The 16,367-nt window shown below is 50.0% G+C and overlaps 2 protein-coding genes across 6 annotated transcripts; both read right to left on the bottom strand.

Moving 5' to 3' along the window:
- Positions 1–97: 97 nt before the first annotated feature.
- UBAP1L (ubiquitin associated protein 1 like) lies at positions 98–12,551 on the bottom strand. 5 transcript variants are annotated; one of them, XM_050309678.1, is made up of 7 exons: positions 12,507–12,551; positions 11,669–11,749; positions 8,255–8,409; positions 6,211–6,930; positions 5,104–5,313; positions 2,070–2,171; positions 98–1,180 (listed from the first exon to the last, which is right to left on the bottom strand). In XM_050309678.1, exons 3-7 carry the CDS (start codon positions 8,384–8,386, stop codon positions 1,046–1,048), a joined length of 1,299 nt encoding a protein of 432 aa, XP_050165635.1. In that variant the 5' UTR covers positions 8,387–8,409; positions 11,669–11,749; positions 12,507–12,551; the 3' UTR covers positions 98–1,045. The 5 variants fall into 5 exon arrangements, with proteins under 5 accessions (XP_050165635.1, XP_050165632.1, XP_050165636.1 ...); XM_050309675.1 differs by lacking the exon at positions 12,507–12,551 and having other exon boundaries at positions 11,669–11,777; XM_050309679.1 differs by lacking the exon at positions 12,507–12,551 and having other exon boundaries at positions 8,255–8,406; positions 11,669–11,720.
- On the bottom strand, positions 11,773–16,222 carry PDCD7 (programmed cell death 7). The gene is made up of 5 exons (XM_050309680.1): positions 15,489–16,222; positions 14,300–14,438; positions 13,725–13,961; positions 13,081–13,168; positions 11,773–12,732 (listed from the first exon to the last, which is right to left on the bottom strand). The coding sequence occupies exons 1-5, from the start codon at positions 16,182–16,184 to the stop codon at positions 12,615–12,617; spliced, it is 1,278 nt and encodes a 425-aa protein (XP_050165637.1). The 5' UTR covers positions 16,185–16,222; the 3' UTR covers positions 11,773–12,614.
- Positions 16,223–16,367: the final 145 nt, after the last annotated feature.

Genomic DNA, 16,367 nt, shown 5'->3' with positions numbered 1-16,367 from the left:
GTACTAATGCAACTAACGAAGGATTTTCTCTGCAGGGTTGTGCCAGTTGGCATCCTGACAGGAAAAGACACAAACACGTTGCAGAAGAACCCCCCCAAGCATCTTTACTCAAAGAAGTTACATCTGTATCTAATTCACAGGAAAATAACATACTTTATGTGAAAACACTGTCCACTGTTCCACTGCCAAGGCAGGACACACATCCCCTTCTCTGTCCTTCAGTCACATACAGAAATTCCCCGAGCATCCAGATGTTCCTGATGTTGACTTTCATGCTTAATTTCATTTGGAGCCACTGTCTTCACAGTTTAGGGAAGCATCCCCCGAGTTTTCCTGATTTGGGCAGAGCATGAGGGCAGTGAGCAGTTCCCCATCTCTCTGTTCTGATTTCAGGAAGTTCCCTGAAGACAAACCCTTAACACCACCATTTTTCATTCAACCTCATGTATTTCAGAGCAAGGACAGCCTGTTTTCTTTCCTTACCCTCATGGAATTGTGTGTTTTTCTCACATTTCTGGTTTAAAAGGAGAAGCTAATGTGCTCAAACTGGATTTCAATTACAATATGCAACCATGACTAAGTCAGCTGAGACTCTTAGCAAGCCAGGACCAACACATGTTCCTGCAGAAACCTTCAGATTTTAGGAAAACAATTTCTTCTGATGATTTATATAATCTCTTAAGAATCCACATTTGATTGTAGCTGAAAACACGACACCCATCACCCCAGGTGGAGGGAGAACACTGTGGTCTGGGTTTTGCAAAAATCTAAGCCGAAGGCGGTTTGGATCTTATTTCATCTAATCTGAACAGCTGAGATGATCAGGGTGGGGACGTGTGGGTGAGGAGATAAATATTCCTCCTATGAAGTCGGTGCCTGAATGATAAACACGCTTATGATGGGTGTCCATAAAATGAGTTGAGACACCAAGGCAGAGCTGTGAAGGTCTGGTTGCTTCCAGGGGTGGGGATGGAGCAGCAGAACCACCCGAGTGCTTCTGGTCCAGTCTGGAGAGGGGGAAGCTGTGATGGGTCCAGGGTGCTGCTCAGTGGGTTTTCATCACGAGCTCTTCCAACGCCCTCTCCCTCTGATTCCCACAAAGCAAAAGAACTTCTTTGATCTCATTTTGCTGGAAACCCATATCGTTAAACTGAGCCAACAGATGCAAGAATTCAGCTGCCTGGAGGAAGAAGGAAGACAGGGGAATGATGTTATCACGGATGGATCCATCGTGGGGTTGCAGCAGAAGCAGTGCTGGGGCACAAGGCTGCAGCCAAACGCCCTGGCTGGGTTGTGTCACGGCCAAAGGGCACCACGACAGCAGCCTGAGGACACACATATCCCCTGGTAGCATTTAAACTTCTTAAATAAGAAATATTTAATAAAGTCAGCCTCCAGCTTCACTTATTCCTTATAAAGTTTGTATCAATTCCATGCAGCGTTTGTCTGCACTATAAAGAGAGCAGGGAGAGGCACTGAGCACAAGCTGGAATTCATCTGTCCTGCTTTCCCCCTTGCTCAGGCTGGGCCCCAGTGCCATGACATCACCCAGAGCCATGTCCTCAATAAATAAACCTTCCCTGACACCGAGACCTGGGCACCCCCCGCTGTCACTGCCCTAACGAGCGGTGACACAACAGTCCTACAGACTGTTGGCATCCCAGCAAACACTGCCAGCCCAGACTTCAAGCAGTTCCACCTCCCCAGGCTCTTCACTACCCAGGAGGAGACTGATGATGGAGACCAATGGCCAGTGTGCCACCAGTTTTTCTCCCTGCAGGGGAGCTGGGAGAGAGGGAACAAGAGCAGGTGTTGGTGGGCTTGGGATGGGATTCCCTGCCCAGTGGCTGAACAAGCATCATACTACAGTGGGGTGAGAGGATGGATGGAAAAGGGGATGGAGCAGGTGTCCTTCCCCAGAGAATCCTTATGGGGGTCCTGCTGGTGGCAGGGCAGTGGGTCTGACCCTTATGAGGGGCAGTGGAAGTGGAGGGAAGGGTGCAGCCCGCTGGAAAAGCGAGCCTGGAGGACACAGCACAAAGGGCTGGGCTGTGCCATCCCACTCTGACCTTTTTCTCCGAGTACTGGAACATTTCCATGGCCTCCTCCACCTGCCCTTCCTCGTAGCCCTGCTTCAGCAGCCGGTCACAGGCACCCAGGTAGCTCACGAACTGCAGAGGAAGACAACCAGGTTAATCCAGCCTCACAGGCACAGGGAGCGAGGGTAGACAGGAGCCCACCTTGCCACCAACCAGGGACACACCACGGGGAGGACATCAGCAACCACCATCCTGCTGGTTCCCATCTGGTGCTCAGCCAGGGTGGTCTGTCTGTCCACAGGATTCCCAGAGGGAGATGACATTTCGGTCCCACTCACCCTCCCAGTGTGGGAATGGGAACGAGGCAGAGGGGGGATGAGGAGCAAACCAAACATCTGAACCTCTGAGATACAGAGCAATGGCCTCCGGGCTGTGGGTGAGGCAGAGCCTGTCCCAGTGGGATGTCCACCCTCAGCTGACCCCACATCCCTTTGATGCTCCAGGGTTCAGGCACCCCTGGGTTTGCTCCAGGGTCCAAGCGCAAAACCCACCCCAGGGGAGACCCGTGTGCTGCCATTACTGAAAGTAAACAGTTATTTTTGGCTTTCCTCGTTGTTCTTGGAGTGCTGACAGCACAATTCCCAGCAGCATCTTTTAAATACCGCGAGAATCACTCACTGTCCAAAAACATATGGGACAGACAATAATAAATGAGCTATACAATAGCAGGGGGAATAAAAACATCCCACGGGTCTCCCCAGAGCTGTGCCATCTTCATCCAAGGAGAAACTGATTCATATCTTCCCTGGATCCACCAGTGCCCAGACCTCCACCCTCCCCAGCACCGTCGTAGCCAAGGAGAAGGACTGAGTAAAAGACCACAAAACATAGGAAAAAGGCAAAGAAGTCCCTCAAACGTTGAGCTGATCTTGTTTGGCTGAACTGTAGATTTTTAGAAATGTCAGCCTTAAGGAGCAGCTCAGTAACTCAGGAAGGAGGCAGTCAGTGGTCACTGGCATTGCTAACCTGACTTTATTTCCCACATTACCTGATCAATGACAAGCCCTGCTCATTGCTGTATTTTCTTGCTCTGTTGTGGCAGGAACAGCTGCTCACTCATGGCACAACACAGACAGTCCTGACAGCCTGGTCAAGCCCAGTGTGAAATCGGTGCCATTGTCAACTCAGTGTTTTTTATAATTTTCTCCTCAAGACTAAAGAAAAGGAGGTTTTTTGACACTCTTGCCCTGTGCCTATGGCTGCCTGGGGACATGGGTGCTGAGCAGCTGCAGCTTCTGTCCTGTTTCAGCTCACATGTACATCGAGGGCTCCATGGATCAGGGATGGATTTTGAATTGGTCAATGATCACTGATCAAAATGCAATGCTGCATTTTTGGTTTAGCCCTTGGCCATGACATCCTACATGATGAACCTCTGGCACGTTGGGGCAACTAACCCTGCCTGAGCCTTTCAAAGAGATTCTTCCACCAGAACTGAGAAGGCATTGCCTCTTTAAGGCCACAAACTTGCCTTCCCTACCAAGGTGGGCTTTGCCAGTTTTGAGCTGACAGTGCAAAGAAGCTGAGCAATTTTTGCCCACCATCTGGTACTACAATCAATCCTCAGAGTTGAAGCTGTTGTCATCACACACTGAAACCCTGCGTGACACAGCAAGCAGTGAAGAGCACCCACAGCTCTTCTTTTTAACTTCAGTTGGAACATATTTTGCAGGAAGGTTTAGCCTAATTTGGTAGTTTTGTACTTGTAAGAGATGCACAAAAGGTCAGGCCTTACGTTTTATCTTGGCTGCATTGGGCATAAATGGGAAAGATGGAATCTGCTGGTGAAGCAGGCACAGGATATAAGGCAGACCTTGTATTTTGGTGAAGGAATCTCTTCTCCAAGGGAATGGGAGTCCAGTGTTTATACAGAAGAGAGCAGCCTATACCCATTTCCATCCTTAACAAGATGCAGTTTCTTCGTTTTGAAGCCACAAGACACCCTCTCATGGCTCTGTGCTAAGAATGTGGGCTGCCCTCTGTCCATCCGCCTCTGCCTGCATGAAACCTCCATGAACTGAAGACACAAAGCTTCCCTTCCCAACTCGGCTCTCCTGAAACACCAGCGAGGTCTGGGGGGCTGGTCCAGCTGGGGTGACTCAGGAGGGAGCCGGGAGCTGCAGATGACTCAGCCCCAGAGCAGCTCCATGCGCCGGGCAGGCGGGTGGGAGCTGGCCCACGCAGCACAGGCAGCTCCCAGGGGAATGGGAAGGAGACTGGCACCCGGCACAGGCTGCTTGGCACTGCGCCTGCTCATGCCTCTCCCGCTCCCTGGCATGGCAGCTTCATGGACATCCCTCTTGTTGAGTTTCAATTAAGCCCCTTCTCTCTCTGCAAGAGCTGCTTGGGTAATTTAGCCCTAAAATCCTCTGCTGGGATGGGTAGGTCCAGCCCCAAGCTTGTCAAAGGAATCAGAGGCATCAGCATCCCTCATATCATGGATGCTCCAAGGCCCCCCAAGATCACTGTGGGATTCATCTGCACAAGCAGAGACCTCAGGAATGTGGATGTAGCACTGCAGGCAAAGATGTACTCAAGGATGTACCCCATTGCAATGCTTGCACAGATTCCCTGCTTGTTGTAAGGCAAGGAAGTTGTGTTTTGGAGAGAGCCCAACCAAATCTTTGAGGTACATGTACAGTCCCGCTCTGACAGGATAAGCCATGGCAATCATCACACGAATCCAGCAACTGGGAAAAAATGATGTGCAAAAAGTTTCCATATATGGGGGCAGAATTTGTACCTCAGAAGGACATGAAGTTCCACACCAACAGATTGAACAGATAACGAAACCAGCCGTGATTACGCGCTGAAAAGCCGAGGGCGACTCGCTGCTATTTTACTACAGCAAAAGCGTGATCTCATGGAAAAGCCTGTCAGCTGCGGTCTGACACCCAAGCGGGAGAGCCAAGGCCATCAGAAATCCACCCCGAACAAGACAGCCATCCCTTTCTCCAGGAAAATCAAGGTCTCCTTTACCAAAGGTTTCCCCAGCTCCACCAACCTGACTTAAGCTTTGCCTTCCCGTCTTCTGGAGGGTGAGGATGGCTTTGTGCGGGGCGTAGCCCAGGGCCACGACGGGCTCGATGAGGTCTCGCTCCTCTTGGCTCAGCGCCAAGAGCAGGTCAGCCGAGGAATCCGGCTGGGATCTGACGGAGCTGAGGGGTCTCCCGGGCGTGCAGGCAGGAGGGAGGCAGGTGTAGGGGCTGAGGGACTGCAAGGGAAGAACAGAAGAGGGTCTTATTGCTCCAGCTCACGGGATGATGTCAAATAGCCAGGCTGAAGCAACGCTCTTGGACACCGGTAGCTCCCTTGCTCTCTCCAGAAGAGGAAAATTCCTATACATGGAACATCCAATGGGCATCAAAGGAGACTGGATTTAATTAAATCCAGGCTCAGCTATAGATACAGATCAGATCAAAGAGTACTCAGGCTGGGTGATGTACAAATACATTTAATCTTTCCTTAATTACCCCATGTCTAATACAACTGCCTATAAATAACCTGGTCATTCATGTGTCCCATGGTTTTAATTGCAGGTTTTCAGTAATTCATCTCCTAAAATCTCTCAAGTAGCTGGATGAGATGTGATTTCTTAAAAAATATGGTGCAATTCAGATTCAAGGTGACAGAGTGATATTTACTCCATCCTGTCACATCCCTCTTTCACCAATGATCTGTATTTTTAGCAGGACTGTGAAGTCCAAAGTTTCCTAGAAAAGACACGATGGCTGTAAAGGAGCATTTCCCCTATAAACCCCACCTATATCTGTAAAAGGGGGGTAATAGAAAGAAAAGAGGGAAAAAATCCTGTTATTTCACTCTTTTTTTTTTTTTTAGTGTTTCAGTTGATAATCAAGTAAGACCCTGCTTGTTGGGAAAAACAGGAGTGTTTTGATTAGGACAGAGCAAGTAAACATGCACAAACCCAGAGGAAAAAAGAAACCCTGCCTTCACTTCTTATGAAAACCCATCAGTAATTTCTCATGGGTCCAGTGTTCCTGAAGTCCCATTTTGAATCCATTTTGCTGCCCAGTCTCTGGCAAATGAGACCAACTCAACACCCTCCACCTCCCTCCTCTCTCAGCACCAAGCAAAGGCAGCAGCTCACCGGCACTGTGGGTTTGTGCCGCTTGATGGGTGGGATTGTGGAAGGAGGAGTTGGCACCAAGGTCCCCAGCTGGGACACGTCCTGGGCTGGCCCGTACTTGACACCGCGGTTGGTGCCGGGACACTGTGGGAGCAGCCGTGGTACCGGGTTCCCCTTGCCCCCCGTGGCAGCTCTGTTCAGAGGATGCACCAGAGCAGCCAGCTTCCTCCTGGCTGCCTCCAGCTCATTCTTCATGTTGTTAAATATCACCATGGACCTTCTCTGCTTGCTGGGGTCCGGGCTGGCCACGCTGTGGGCGTTGTTCTCCGGCGAGGGCTCCAGCAAGCCAGGCGACGTCTTCGGCCGGGTCTGGTAAAAGCTGAGACGTGAGGCCACACTTCTGCCAGAGCTTCTCCTCCTGGAGAGGAGCTTTTCATCCCTGTCGCTCTCCTCCAGGGAGGTCGAGGAGTACTCGTCGTCCGAGCAGTCGCCCTCCTCCGAGTGCCAGGTGTTGCTCTCGGCGTCGTGGCCGTAGGAGGTGTCGGCGGCGCTCATGCTGATGGAGCGCCGCACCGCCCCGTCCCGCGCCCGGCCCCCGTAGCTGTCGGCGGGGTCCACCAGCAGCAGCCAGCATGGCGGGGCCGTGGGGACCACCTCGGAGGTGACCCGGTGCCGGCAGGTTTGCTGCTGAGAGGCCACCTCGACCCAGTAGAGCACTTTCCTTTCCAGGGAGAAGTCGTGCTGTGGAAGAGCGAGAGGCAGCTGGGTGAGGACACCTGAAACCAGAACAACGTGGCACCGAGCAAACCACGCGCTTTGCGAGGCAGCTTAAGGGCTGCAGCCTTCTCATATCAGCTCCTGCTTCCCTGATCATCAGGGCTGGCTGTAGGATTGGGCCGTGCCAGCCTCATCCCTACAGGGAATCCCCAAATTTACACTCAATAAAAGTCCCCCTATGAAGTTATTACTATTGTGAGTTGTACCTACAATTCTTTTGAGAAGTGTTTTATGCTCAGAGGTGGTTTTGTGTCACTTTGGCTGCTGTGGAAGGTGGGAGGGTGCAGACAGGGGGTATGGGCATCCCAATTTTAGGCAGCTGCAGAGAGGCACTGCCTCCAGCCACAGGCTGCCCCCAGAGTGGTGGCAGAGTTTGTTTGTGGCTCTCGTTAGTGGCACTTGGCAGAGCCACTTCAGGCACAGGGGCTCTGGAGCCACCAAGGAGGGAGATGCCACCTCGGGCAGCGGCAGGACCAGCCAAGGGAGTCTCTGGTGGCGCCAGGGGCTCGGCTGGTCCCCAAACAGAGTTGTCATTTCCACATAGTCTGTCTTAAAATATAAGCTTGTTTGTGACTGAAATCTGAGGATTTTCCTGGAACAAACAAGGCTTGCCCGTCCCAGAGCTCTCCAAACAAGGTCTCCTCTGGACAGGCAGGCAAGTACATTCACAGCCCAGGAATGCTGTTTTTACTGCTCCTGCCACTTGGGTCATCTGTGGACCCAAAGCAGCCTCCCTGAGGAAAACACCCCCACATCCCTCCAGAAGGATCAGCCTGAAGCAGCAGCACAATCTTGCTTGGCCTTGGCGGGGAGCATCAGTGCACCCCAAATAGGGGGAAATACAGGATACTTTATATACACATATATAAAATTTTTTATGTATATATAAATATGTGTATGTATATAAAAATTTACATACATATCTAATTGGTGCATATGCTGTCAGCACAGGTAATGTTGCCTGCTTATATCTGTTAAATTTATTGATATTTAATAAATAGTATTAATAAATGTGACAGCGATAACTCCAAAGTAGAAAACAACCCTAGAGCAGAAATTTGTCCTTCTACATCAGAAAGACCCAAGCCTCCTGTTTGAACAGGATTTTTTAAAAGCAACTCCTTCCTCACTCCCACCCATCACAAATCATCCTCTCCTCCCAATACCGCTGCAAAGCAGCCAAGTAAGAGGAGATCAATCAGGATGTGCCCCTTCTCCCCTAAGAAAAGGAGAGCACCACTGACATTGCTCTGAGCATCCCCCAGCAGTGCTCTGGGTGTGGACTCACCAGGGTGCTCATGAGGATGTCAGTGCAGTCGGGGACCTCGATGTCCGGGGCGGTGATTAAGGGGATTTCTCCCTCCGAGTCCCCGTCGAGGCTCAGGGCCATCCGGAAGGGAATTTCATCCAGGTAGCTCATCACTGCTGCCTGATTTCTTGCTGCTGGAGGAAGGGAGGAAACAGAACTGTAAGAAGCAGGACTAGCACCTAAGTTGGGTGGAAGGAGAGGAAGATGAGCTTTTTCAAGAGCCAGCCAAGTAAAAACCACTGTGTGCAGTGCCCAGACGGGCAAAATCTTATTTACTGACACTGGGAAGATTTGTCTGAACTAACCTTTGCTATTCTCATCTTGAACCAGCAGGACCTGACCAAGCTTACAGCTTTCTTTGGCAGAGATCCTGAGCATTTTTCCCCTCCAATTCCGCCTCCATGCATGCCCTGCTGCTTCCCATCCCTCCTGCCTCTCCCTCCCTCTGCTGCCCTTTGCATGATCCCCTCCCCAAGCTGGGGACACACTGAGCACTTTTTCCAGTTACAGAGGGAGAAACCACAGCCAAGGAGGACACCTTGCAGGTCTCCTCTCCCTGTGTAAGCTGTGGTGACAGAGCTCATGCACACAGCCATGTGCTGCTAAGCCATCCCACGGAGCACCCTGAGGGAGCTGGGTGAGGACATCCCCTCTGGCACCACAGCAGCTTAGCAGAAGCCAGGCCAGGATGCTGGTGCATCAGGCAAACTTAAGTTAGGGGCATGTCCAACAAGCCATCTGAAGGCCAGATTAGGTTTTAGGAACCATCTGTTCATTTTAAGTGTGGTGATGGTTTTAGAGCAGGACTGCAGGGGAGAGAAAAACTTCTGATGAATCGGGAATGGTGGCACAGAAAATATTACTGCAATAACGTGGCCATCAGCTCTCTATGCATGTCTCAATTTAGGAAAAATCCTCTACTGCTGCATGAAGCCTCGAGATTCCCAGTGATGACAGTATGCAAAATTATTTCTTTTACAGATTATCAACTGTTAAGAGTTGGTGGCCACTCTCCCCATGAGTTCTGGTACCCACAGCCTGTGCCTGCTCATCCCAAAGTCCTCAGCAGTCATCCTCAGGACACACAGTAAATAGTTGTGTGACACCCCCTGCTCAAGACACACTGTAAATATGTGTGTGACATCCCTAAGTGCTTCTCCCGATTATTTTTTCCTTTAAAAACAAACAGCTTCTTTGACAACGAGGATAAACACCCCACAAAAAGGAAACATGCAGATGAATGCACACAAGGATGAAAAAACTGTGTGCTTAATGCAACAATAAGAGTCTATAATGGGAAATAGGATTCAAAGTAGTTTCTTACATTGGCAGAGGACTAAAAAATCGTTTCCAGACCACAAACAGACATGAGTGACACACACAATCACTCAATGCAACTCAGCTGCTCATTACAGAATGACACCGGGGTTGTCTCTTGCCTGCTTACGCCAGGAGCCTTTAATACCTCTGCCCAAGCAGAGCCCCTAACGAGCTTTGTGCTCCTGCACATGTCCTGCCTCTGACACACCACACAGGCAACGTGTGGGGAGCCCTCACAGAGCCAGACCATCTGCTCCAGCCTCAGAGGGCTCAGCCTAAGGACAATCCACGTCAGTAGGGACAAAAGGCAACATGTGAAGTGACCTGCACCTTCCCCCAGCTGCCTGCAGCTCCAAGCACAGCCCCTGTGTGCAAGGGGGATGGACCCTCTCTACAGTTTATGCTGTAAACTGGTGCTTCTCTGTGTACAAGGTGCAAAGGAAAGTTGTGTCTCGGCATCTGTCACCCAGAATGGCTTCACTCGGGTTCAAATGCCACTTTAAGGGATGGGGATGAAGAAAATATGAAGAGATGGTGGTACCTGCTGTATTTCCCTGCAGAAATGCTGGTGCTCTAAGACAGGCTCCCACAAGTGTTAATTCCCAAAGCCACAGTTTAGAAAACAAGAAGACCTTTGGGGTGGGTGTGATGATAAGAAAACTGCTACTAGATAAGAATACAAGATGGTCAGTTCTGAACACCAACTCACACCACAAGGCAACTCCTAGAAGGGCTCTGAGCTTGTGCCCCACACCAGCCCTGCCTGCTTGCACACCACAGACATTGGCCAGTGCAGGAACCAGCTCACATCAGGAAGAGGATGTGCCTTAACAACATGAACTGCACTGGGATGGGCAGAGGAGTAGGATGCAAAGGAGCCTTGGAAACACATAGCCAACCCTTATCTTCTTCTGGACTACAGTAATTTTTTAAAAACTTAAAGATAATAGGAAATAATATACTTTGACAAATCTGACTCTTCAATCAGAAGACAACAATTTTTGAGAATACTCTGTTTCCATGTATTTTATGAGTTGAGATTTTAAACATTCCTCTCTTCCCCACTAGAGATATAAAACATTCTAAGGCAGACATTGCTGGACAAGAACAAATACACAAAAACAACCACAGAAAGTCTGAGGGATGGAAATACACCTATAGGTGGATCGTCCCCTGGCATTTTTGAGCCCTGTGTTTGTTTATTAACAAGATGAAGTTATCCTTACCGTCAGATGAACTCATGGAGCTCTCCTCGCAGGGCAGGGAGAACAGGGCTGCTGCTCCACTGCCTGCTTATCTACTGCTCAGCTCTTTAAATTCCTGCAGTGTCAGACAAGCAGCTGACTTGGACAGTTTTAAGATAATCATAGCTTAAGTGGTTGGCCTGTCCCTCGGACGCACTGACGGGATAAGGAGCCTAAATGTTTAAGCAGAGCATCCTCCGGTCACTAAGCTTCCTCAGCTGGAAGTGCTGGGGTTGTATTGTTTTTATGCAATTGTTTTTATTTTTACATTTGAACTTGGGCATGTCCATCAGGGAAGACTCCCCAGGATCTGACTCAGCATTGGGTCTGGAGCACCGAGACGCTGGAAGTGACAGGGGGAAATCAGAACCCCACCTCCAGAGGGCTTCCTGGTGATCTGTATTTTGAGGTGCTGCAGGTGAGCAAGAACTGCAAACTTCTGCACTCCCACTAATTCTGTTAAAAACCACTAGTTTGTGTGCTCTTACAAACAGAAACCAGTGCAAAGCTTCAGCCAATGAACTATTAACATATCACATAAGGCCCAAGTGAGGAATTTAGGCCATGACGTCGCCTCCTCCATGGATGACGCGCTGTTGTGACGCCGGGAGGAAAAGCACTGGAGAGATTAACTCGATTCCCACTCATTGGGGCTAAGCAAGAATCAGGTCTGCAGTCTGGAACGGTGCCATGACCATCTGTGTAGCCCAGCAAAGCCCCCAATCCATATGGCCCATCAGTGCCACAAGCAAACTGTCCAGAACACGGACGGCTTTGACATCAGATGCCTCTGTCACCTTGGAGGAGGGAGAAGTTCCTTCACACAAACCTTTTCCCAGCAATCCTCTCCATGCTGGAGTCGCATTTGATGCCAAGTATTCAAACAAATCTCTCCCTCGGAGTAAAAATGCTTCAAACGAAAAAAGAAAAGAATCCATTTTTCTCTATTTATTCTGTACAAAAAAAAACCCAACTTACAAAATAGAGCTGCGTTTTGTAATCAAATATTACAGACATGATGTGTCCTTATACAAAAATAGCTATATAGGCAAAACAATTACAGTAGGACAGACTTCAGATTTTATTGAATTTTTTTTCCAGCAGGCTTATTCATCAAATTTGTGTCTATTCACACGGCTGTCTGACCTATTTCACCACAGCTGGGAATTTTTTCCATGTTGTGGTACCAGTTTTAGCCCACAGAAGTAAAATGTCAGCAGCTGCTTTAATCAACCTTGAAAAATCCTGTTTTGTTTGTACTTCAGAATTTGTTTAAACTTGTAATAGGTTCATTTCTACACCCAAAAATACAGGAACTATTTTGACAGTGATACTTGACATGCTTAATTTAAGAAGAATAAGATATTTACTAATGGTGTATATATATATGTATATATATAGAAATATTTATTTCTGGAGATTTCATAATCTTTTATAAAGATAAAAGCCACTAAAAATAGGATGTTAATACTGGCACAACTACCACTGTCAGCAATGTTCCTTTATTAAGACTGAGATTTAACAAAAACTCGCAGCGGGATTGTAATTCCACATCACCAGAAGCCTGGCAGCTCTGGGCCTGCTCAGAGATCTCCATGCAGAGTAAAACAACAAAAACAGTTCTTAAAACTTTTCTTCAAGACATTCCAGTAAAGACATTCCAGTACCTGGCTGCCAAAAGAGAGGATGAGACGTCCTCTTCGGGCCCTCTCCTATTTACACATGGAATTATAATTAAAACAATCCTCCAACGTTAACATAACTTAATTACTGAATTATCTGACGGCAGTGGCCCAAGTGTCGTTGGTGGGGAGACTGGGGAGAACCCATCCTGGAGGGATGCAGCTTCCTTCGGGGTGGTCAGCTGGCACCAAGTACTGATCCCACTCATGCCTTTAACAGAGAGAGCTGGTAAGATTTATTATACAGCCACAGATGTGTTTTTCCACACTGATCGAGACACAAACCGTTACAAATTGTACTCTGAAACTTGTCTGTCAAAAGACAAATGTAAAAATCAAAAGTACTGCTGTTAAATGGAATAGTTATGCGTGAAGTGCACTCTGCCTCACACGGGCATCTGCTGGATATGACTCAAGCAAAAAACTTGAAAAAACCAGCACAATCTATTGCATAACCAAATTTGGAAGCTGACAAACCAAAAGGGATGCTGATTTTATAATCTCAACGAACAGTATTTGTCATCTTTGACAATAAAATAAAGACTTTGTTTCGCTTTACCTGATCTGGATTAGAGCTGCTACAGAATGCTCAGCTTGTAAGTAGTAGTCTCTGAAGGGCTGCAATAGATGGGCGAGCGGGAATTCAGCTGTGAAAAAACAGAAACTGAAATTATTCAATAATCCAGAAAAACCTTTGATTTTAGTGAGTCTTAGAAGACCCAAATTTGACAACTCATTTGCTACTGCCCAGCTGTACTTTGAAATCAGGTCTCTATGTAATATACTAAGGACTAGCAAAACTTTCCTGCCTTCTACTCTCTAAACAAAGGGAACGCATGGACACCGAATCTGTACAGGTTACCTGAGTCACACCAAACCACCAGACTAAAGCATCTGTTGGGTACTGTAAGTCTTCAATCTATTCTGTTTAGTTTCACTTCAGCTTAATCTACAACCTCCTCTTGGAAAACATTATGAAATCAGCTTGAGATGTGCTGCAGTCTACACTGATCAGCTGAGCAGTTCCTCTTACACCACAGGTGAAAGAGCACACTACGTTTATCCCACCTTTTTCTCAGACCATAAATTACTCCAGTGGATGATTTCTTTCTCAACTAATTCTGTGCCTACATTTCAAACTCACTGCCTGTGAGATGGGGCTGTGGTGTGGAAAAACTGTTAAGTATGGCACGCAGAATTTACCTGGATCCCCAAACAGCTTGGAGTCCATTTCCAGTTTCTGCTGTAGTAGTTTTTCCCTTTCCTTCTTCTGTTTCTTTTCCATTTCCCTCTTCCTTTCCTCCTCCTGCTCTCCTTCCAGCATAACCCTCAGTGCTCTCTCCTCAGCCTCGTACAGCTCTGTGCGAGTTTTGAGCAACGTTTTCAGACTCTCCACCTGAGTTTCAAATGCTTCGTCTGCTGAGGGGGGTGGACAAACACCTGAGGAGAAAGAGAAGTGATTTTAAGTTTTCAGATTCAGAAAGGGGTTTGTTATCAGACTTGAGAGCAGAGCTGGCAAAATCTCAGGGAAACATGAGCTTAACCTTGTTAACAGCTGGAATTCTTACTGGAATAATTGTTCTATCAAGAGCGAGCTTGGAAAAACAGGAACACAACTACTTGCGAATTCAGCATTTTACAGCTATTCCTGTAACTCAAATCCATTATAAAGATACAGCTTTTTGAAGCTGCACCTTGCTAGTCAGCACAGGGCACCCTCATCATCTTATTTCCTGGGTGTGCAATAAAAAAAGTTGGGTGAAAATCTTGTAATTAACCTTTCCTGGCAGCGGCCTCTTTCCTCAGTTTCCGAAGCTTCTCCAGCCCACGCAGGATATCCATCATCCTCTTGGTGTCTGCTTGTTTCTTCCGTACTTCAGACAAGACACTGTCAGCAGCAGCCTTAAGCTCTCGTTCCTGGGAGAGAAAAAAACCCAGACGTGATGTGTGAAATATCCCTCGAGGACAGGAATCAAGTGGCATTTTCCAAGAGATGAGCGAAGCACTGGAGATCAGTTACTTCACAGCAACAACCACAGACTTCAGAAAACTAAAAAAAGAGTGCTGTGGGACTCATAAATTTGGACCAAATCACGGGATCATGGAGTCTTAAAGGTCGGGAAAGACCTTTGAGATCAGCAAGTCCAACTGCCAAATCGGCACCACCACCACGCTCACCACTAAACCACGTCCTCAAGTGCCACATCCATGTTTTTGAACACTTCCAGGATGGCTAATGAACTCATAAAGCCTGATAGCTTTTAACCACAGGAATTTAGGGAAAACATTTAGCAATAAACAGAAACAATTCCAGTTCCACAGCTCTGCAATTAAAGACCATTAACGTGCCACACTCTGACCACAAACCCCTCCGCAGCAGCTGCTCTGGACCATCCCAACAGCAGACCAGCAGAATGGGAGCTCTTGGGCCAAAAACCAACATAAAAACCAAGAAAAGTGCCTACAGCACTTCCCAGTAAGGCTAATTTGAGGTGGTGATTTTTTTTTTGCTTTGGGGACATTTTACTTCCAGATGAGACCAAAACGCTTGCAACCAACCAGCTGTAGAAGGATGAAAGCAGCAGGCAAGGCTGAGGGATACCGAAATGGTGCTGAGCACCACAGGGCAGGGTGACACTTGGGACCAGAGAGGAAAACTTCCAGCAGTTCAGAAGCAACTTAAACTCCCAACTGCCAAGGGCTAGGACATGAGCATGGCAAAGCTGAGATGCCCACCAAGGTTTTCAGGGAAGAAGCAGGTCTGCAGGCCTTGGGAAGGGCATGACTCCAAGGAAGCTGAAGTCATGCAGCACCCTGGTGGCACCCACTGACCCACGGGGCCCAAAGCCGCGTGTGGGGCAGGCACAGACCACTGTGACCCCATTACTGGCGGGTCACCTCGCCCTGCTAACGCAGGGACACTCAGGAGCCCCCGGGGAAGGCAGGACCAGGCACTCGGGGCCGTACCCGGTTCTTCTCCTCCACCTCCTGGATGCACTTGGCCCGCCACTGGTCGATCTTGGCCTCCCGCTCGGCGGCCCGGGCCGCCTCCTCCTCCTTGGCCGCCCTGGCCTCGAGCTTCCTCCGCTGCAGGCGCAGCCTCCTCTTCCTCGCCCTCTCCGCCTTCCTGCGCAGCGCCTCGCCGTACCCGGGCTCCCGCAGGGGCCGCACGACCTCCCGCAGCTCCCGCAACGCCGCCTCCGCCTCCTCCCGCGCCCGGGCCCAGCCCGGCTCGTCGCCCTCGGCCTCGCTCCGCCGCAGGGCCCGGCACAGCGCGGCCAGCCGGGCCACCCGGCCCAGCGCCGCCACCGCCACGGCCCGGGCGCTGCTGGGGGTGGCGGCGGCGGGAGGCGGCGGCGGCGGGGGAGCGGCGCGGCGGCGGCCCAGGAACTGCGACAGCCACAGCTCGTCCTGCTGCCGCTGCGCCGCCGCCTCCTCCTCCGCCCCGACCCGCGGCGGGGCCGCCGCCAAGAAGGGGCCGCCCGGCGGGAAGCGCGGCCCGGCCTCAAGCGCGGGGCCGGCGGGCGGCGGCAGGAGGAAGGGCGGGGGCGCCGCCGGCCCCACCGGGAAGGGCGCGGGGCGGGCGGCGGGGCCGGGGAAGGGCGGCGGGAAGGCGCGGAAGGGCGGCGGGAGGCGGGCGGGGAACGGCGGGGGCTGCGCCATGATCGCCCCTCGGCTCTCAGCGCGCCGCCATGATGCCGCCTCAGCGCCCCCAGCGGCCCGGCGCCGCAGCGCCCCCTGGCGGCCTGGAGGACCCTCCGCCCCCCGCCTCTCGCTCCGCTGAATTAAAAAAAATAATTAACCTTCAAAAACTACCCCTAAAATTTCGAATATCCGGGGATGGCG

Source organism: Myiozetetes cayanensis, unplaced genomic scaffold, assembly GCF_022539395.1.
Source record: "Myiozetetes cayanensis isolate MyiCay16 unplaced genomic scaffold, myiCay2020 scf14, whole genome shotgun sequence".
In the NCBI taxonomy this organism is placed as follows: Eukaryota; Metazoa; Chordata; class Aves; order Passeriformes; family Tyrannidae; genus Myiozetetes; species Myiozetetes cayanensis.
The sequence above is the reverse complement of the archived record's forward strand: the minus strand, read 5'-3'. Positions and strand labels throughout refer to the sequence as shown.

Bases quoted from the DNA above. Each gene is read 5' to 3' on its own strand.
- UBAP1L (XM_050309675.1), bottom strand. From the start codon at position 11,777: ATGGATTCTTTTCTTTTTTCGTTTGAAGCATTTTTACTCCGAGGGAGA. The intron at 5,314-6,210 runs GTGAGCTGCTGC...CTTCCCTTGCAG, and splicing joins GGCACAAACCCACAGTGCCG to TCCCTCAGCCCCTACACCTG. The intron at 2,172-5,103 runs GTTGGTGGAGCT...CTTCCTCTGCAG, and splicing joins GAAGGCAAAGCTTAAGTCAG to TTCGTGAGCTACCTGGGTGC.
- PDCD7 (XM_050309680.1), bottom strand. From the start codon at position 16,184: ATGGCGCAGCCCCCGCCGTTCCCCGCCCGCCTCCCGCCGCCCTTCCGC. The intron at 13,962-14,299 runs GTTAATTACAAG...CTTTCTCCTCAG, and splicing joins AGAGGCCGCTGCCAGGAAAG to GTGTTTGTCCACCCCCCTCA. The intron at 13,169-13,724 runs GTAAATTCTGCG...GTTTTTTCACAG, and splicing joins CAAGCTGTTTGGGGATCCAG to CTGAATTCCCGCTCGCCCAT.